This window comes from Lepus europaeus, unplaced genomic scaffold (assembly GCF_033115175.1).
Source record: "Lepus europaeus isolate LE1 unplaced genomic scaffold, mLepTim1.pri SCAFFOLD_502, whole genome shotgun sequence".
NCBI lineage: Eukaryota > Metazoa > Chordata > Mammalia > Lagomorpha > Leporidae > Lepus > Lepus europaeus.
Genome location: NW_026909378.1, coordinates 15,773 through 20,000, shown reverse-complemented (window position 1 = coordinate 20,000; position 4,228 = coordinate 15,773). Strand labels below are relative to the sequence as shown.

Below are 4,228 nucleotides of genomic sequence, written 5' to 3'. Positions count from 1 at the left end.
GTGTGCTGTGAGGGACACAGGGCCTGGGGTCAGGGCTGACAGGGACACCGCGTGTGCTGTGAGGGACACAGGGCCTGGGGTCACAGGGCTGACAGGGACACCGCGTGTGCTGTGAGGGACACAGGGCCTGGGGTCAGGGCTGACAGGGACACCGCGTGTGCTGTGAGGACACAGGGCCTGGGGTCAGGGCTGACAGGGACACAGGGCCTGGGGTCACAGGGCTGACAGGGACAGCGCGTGTGCTGTGAGGGACACAGGGCCTGGGGTCAGGGCTGACAGGGACAGCGCGTGTGCTGTGAGGGACACAGGGCCTGGGGTCACAGGGCTGTGAGGGACACAGGGCCTGGGGTCACAGGGCTGTGAGGGACACAGGGCCTGGGGTCACAGGGCTGACAGGGACAGCGCGTGTGCTGTGAGGGACACAGGGCCTGGGGTCACAGGGCTGACAGGGACACCGCCTGTGCTGTGAGGGACACAGGGCCTGGGGTCAGGGCTGACAGGGACAGCGCGTGTGCTGTGAGGGACACAGGGCCTGGGGTCACAGGGCTGTGAGGGACACCGCGTGTGCTGTGAGGGACACAGGGCCTGGGGTCAGGGCTGACAGGGACACCGCGTGTGCTGTGCGGGACACAGGGCCTGGGGTCAGGGCTGACAGGGACACCGCGTGTGCTGTGAGGACACGGGGCCTGGGGTCAGGGCTGACAGGGACAGCGCGTGTGCTGTGAGGACACAGGGCCTGGGGTCACAGGGCTGTGAGGGACACAGGGCCTGGGGTCAGGGCTGACAGGGACACCGCGTGTGCTGTGAGGGACACAGGGCCTGGGGTCACAGGGCTGTGAGGGACACAGGGCCTGGGGTCACAGGGCTGTGAGGACACAGGGCTCAGGCCTTGCCTACGCCTGAGATCCAAGGTCCTCAACTCGGTGGTGATTCGGGAGCCGGGGTCCTGTGCCGGGGACGGGGTGGGTCTGGGCCCCGGGACTGGGCTTCATGGGCCGAGAGGTCACCCCACGCGCTGGGCTGGTCACCGGTGCCTGTGCTGACCGAGTGGGGGCATCCCTGAGGGTTGCCCTGTGACAGGTGCGAGCTCTGCCCAGAACCTGGGCAGCGCGGTGTTGTGGGGCCCGCGGGGCGGGGCTCTGTGCCCGCCGTGGACTGCCCTTCCTGTCCCCGTCGGCACCAGCTCCCACCCTCACTGCCCTGCCTCCTGGCTCTCCCGGGAAGGGGGCTCCTGAGGTCAGGCTGTGTGTGGGGGATGCCCAGCCTGAGCTCCGTGTGCAGCCGCCCGTCCCCCGGGTGGGCGGCGTCTGTCACCAGTGGCCTCGTTCAGGGGTAAGGCGTTGTGTCGGTGCCGCCGCACAGGGCTATGATGGGCCAAGCGTGGGGGTGCGGGGTGCAGGGCGGTGCCCGGTGCTGCGGGCTGTGACCGGCAGGGGCCGCCTGCTCCTCTGTCCTGAGCAGTGGTTCGGGGGAGATCCTGAACCTCCCCGGGGCAAAGGAGGCTTGGGGTGTGCCCCTCGGAGACACCAACACCCCAACACCGAGCCTGGGGGGGCTCCTGCAGGCCCTTCCCCAGGTCCCCTGACTCAGCCCCCTTCCCCTCCCCTCCCCTCCACTCAGCCCCCTCCCCTCCCCTGCACTCTGCCCCTCCCCTCCCCTGCACTCTGCCCCTCCCCTCCCTTGCACTCTGCCCCTCCCCTCCCCTCCCCTGCACTCTGCCCCCTCCCCTCCCCTGCACTCTGCCCCTCCCCTCCCCTGCACTCTGCCCCTCCCCTCCCCTCCCCTGCACTCAGCCCCCTCCCCTCCCCTGCACTCTGCCCCTCCCCTCCCCTGCACTCTGCCCCTCCCCTCCCCTCCCCTGCACTCAGCCCCCCTCCCCTGCACTCAGCCTCCTTCCCCTGCACTCTGCCCCCTCCCCTCCCCTGCACTAAGCTGCTCCACCTCACCTCTGAGCCCTGAGTCCCTCCCCGCTCGCCACTGTCTGCCCTGTGGCTGCTGTCGGGTGTGGGTCATATTCCGAGTGTTCTCTGGGGGGTGTCCTCCGGGCACCGGCGGGGTGGGCAGTGGGCGTTCCCGGGCTGCTGAGCTGTGCCGGCCCTGGCCGCTCCGAGCTGGCAGGGGTCCTTGTGTTCCTTGCTGTCAGGCAGTGCAGTGGCCCAGCGTCGCCCAGTAGCACTGGGCACAGAGCGGCAGACAGGGCTGTGTCTCAGGGCCGTGAGGGCCCGGCAGGGGCGGTGCGGTGCCCGGTGCTGGGCGTCCCCGGCCTTGAGCCACACTGAGCAGAGAGCTGGCCACAGGTGTTTGAGGGTCGGTGCTGGCTGCCCGGCCCTGGCCCTGGCCCTGGCCGTGCAGGGTGGTGCGGCTGGCGTGCTGAGGGCTGCGTGCTGTCCTCCCCCCGCGGCCCTTCCTGATGACCGGCGGCGGGGTCTGGACAGGTTTGGGTGCCACGGCTGCCCCCTGGCCTCCCCGCCTGGCTCCACCTGGGCCCCTGGGCCTGCAGGCTTCCTGTACACTGTGCTTGGGCCTCGGGTCCCTGCAGTGTGGCTGGGGAGGGCCCTGTGTGGACGCCGCCCTCCAGGAGGGGCCTGTGTGGACGCCGCCCTCCGGGGAGGGCCCTGTGTGGACGCCGCCCTCCCGCTCTTCCCACTCTGACGGCTTCCTGTTTCTTTTAGGCAGCTGATGGCGCGAGAACCCCTGGAGAAGCTGGGCTTTGGAGACCTGACAGATGGCCAGTCGGAGGCCAGGAGCCCATTCTGAGCAGAAGCCGCCGGTCTGTCCAGGGGCCCTGGGCCGGAGGCCGGAGCCGCCTGGGCGCGCGGACGTGGGGCGAGTGCGGAGGGCGCCTCTGCGGACCTGGGGGAAGGGCTCTCCTGAGGGCTGCTCCCTGAGACTTGCAGTTCCCGGGGCTGGCGAGGTGGGTGCGGCGCCCTCCCGCTCGGGCCACCCACAGGCAGCGCGGGAGTGGGCGCCCTTGTCCTTGTGCTCGCCCTGCGCGGGCGCGGGCGCCCTTGTCCTTGTCCTCGCCCTGTGGCGCTGCTCTGCCTTTCGTTTCCGTTTGCTGACAGAGGTAGAGCACGGAGCAGGAAGGGAGGCGTCTCGCAGCCGCTGACATGTGGTTCTGGGTCCGCGCCCCCAGGGCCTGTGACCGAGTGGTTTTCTGGTTTGAATTGGCCCGCGCTGCCCCGTGGGCCTCTCAGCCGGCGACTGGGCACTGCAGAATAGGAGTTCGCAGATAAACCTGCACTGTGTCTTCTGGTCATTTGCTCTGTGAAAACCCCCCGAGCCCCCAGCGCCTGTGGAGACGGCGCACGGGCGAGAGCGGCTAAGCCGGTGTCCGTGCTGGCTCTCGGCCACCGCTGACCACGGGGACCTTGCTGGGTCCCCACGCCACGGCAGGGCGTCTGGGTGACCTCGATGTGTGACAGGTTTCACGCCATGAGTGGGATGCTCCCCACGGCACTCCGGGAGGGGCTGGCCCCGGCTTCCTGTGTGGCCACGCAGATTGGAAGAGGGCGTGGCCAGTTCTCCACATTTAAGTGCCTGCTCTGTTCTGTGGGGGTGGGGCCTTCTGTGGTCGGCCTCCCCCCAGTGTGCTGCAGCTGGGCTCCCCTCCACTGCCCGCCCCCCAAATGGCCCCGCCTCCACTGCCCGCCCGCCCCCACTAGCCCCGCCCCCACTGCCTGCCCTCCCTCAGCTGGCCCCGCCTCCACAGCCTGCCCTCCCCTGATAGCCCCGCCCCCAGCTGGCCCCGCCTTCACTGCCCACCCTCCCCCATTTGCCCCGCCCCCAGCATCTGGTCCGGGTTCAGCCTGTGCTCTGTCCTTCCACGTGGGCGGCCGAGTGTCTGCTGTTTTTGCCAGTGGGCGTTGTCAGTGCGGGCCGTTGCTGCAGCCTGTTTGTGGCCAGGAAGCCGTGGCACAGCCCCTGAGCCCTCGGGGGTCTGTGCATTGCCTGCGGGAAGAGCCCTGCGAGGGCAGCCAGGAGGGTGGAACGTGGAACGGGGTGTGGGAACCGTGCGAGGTGGTGCTGAGCTACAAAAAGGGGGGGCCTGGGTGTTCCGCCTCCAAGCCACACTGGTGTCTCATGCCAGCCAGGCAAGCCCGCTGTGGGGGCCCGAGTGTGGCCATGACCGCTGAGCCCGTGCGGGACCCACTGGAGGCCGGGCAGCAGCCACCTGCGCAGCGTCGGGCGGCCATGTGGGTGTGTGAGTGTGTACACACATGCACGG

The 4,228-nt window shown here is 69.8% G+C and overlaps 1 protein-coding gene across 2 annotated transcripts in view; it reads left to right on the top strand.

Moving 5' to 3' along the window:
• The window catches only part of LOC133755469 (cytochrome c oxidase assembly protein COX19), a 7,468-nt gene extending 3,830 nt beyond the window's left edge, over positions 1–3,638 (top strand). Inside the window, exon 3 of one of the 2 annotated variants that reach the window (XM_062185576.1) lies at positions 2,673–3,638. In XM_062185576.1, the coding sequence (XP_062041560.1) occupies positions 2,673–2,888 (216 nt within the window). In that variant the 3' untranslated portion in view covers positions 2,889–3,638. The remainder of the gene's footprint in view (positions 1–2,672) is intronic. The other variant, XM_062185577.1, reaches the window with a different exon arrangement.
• Positions 3,639–4,228: the final 590 nt, after the last annotated feature.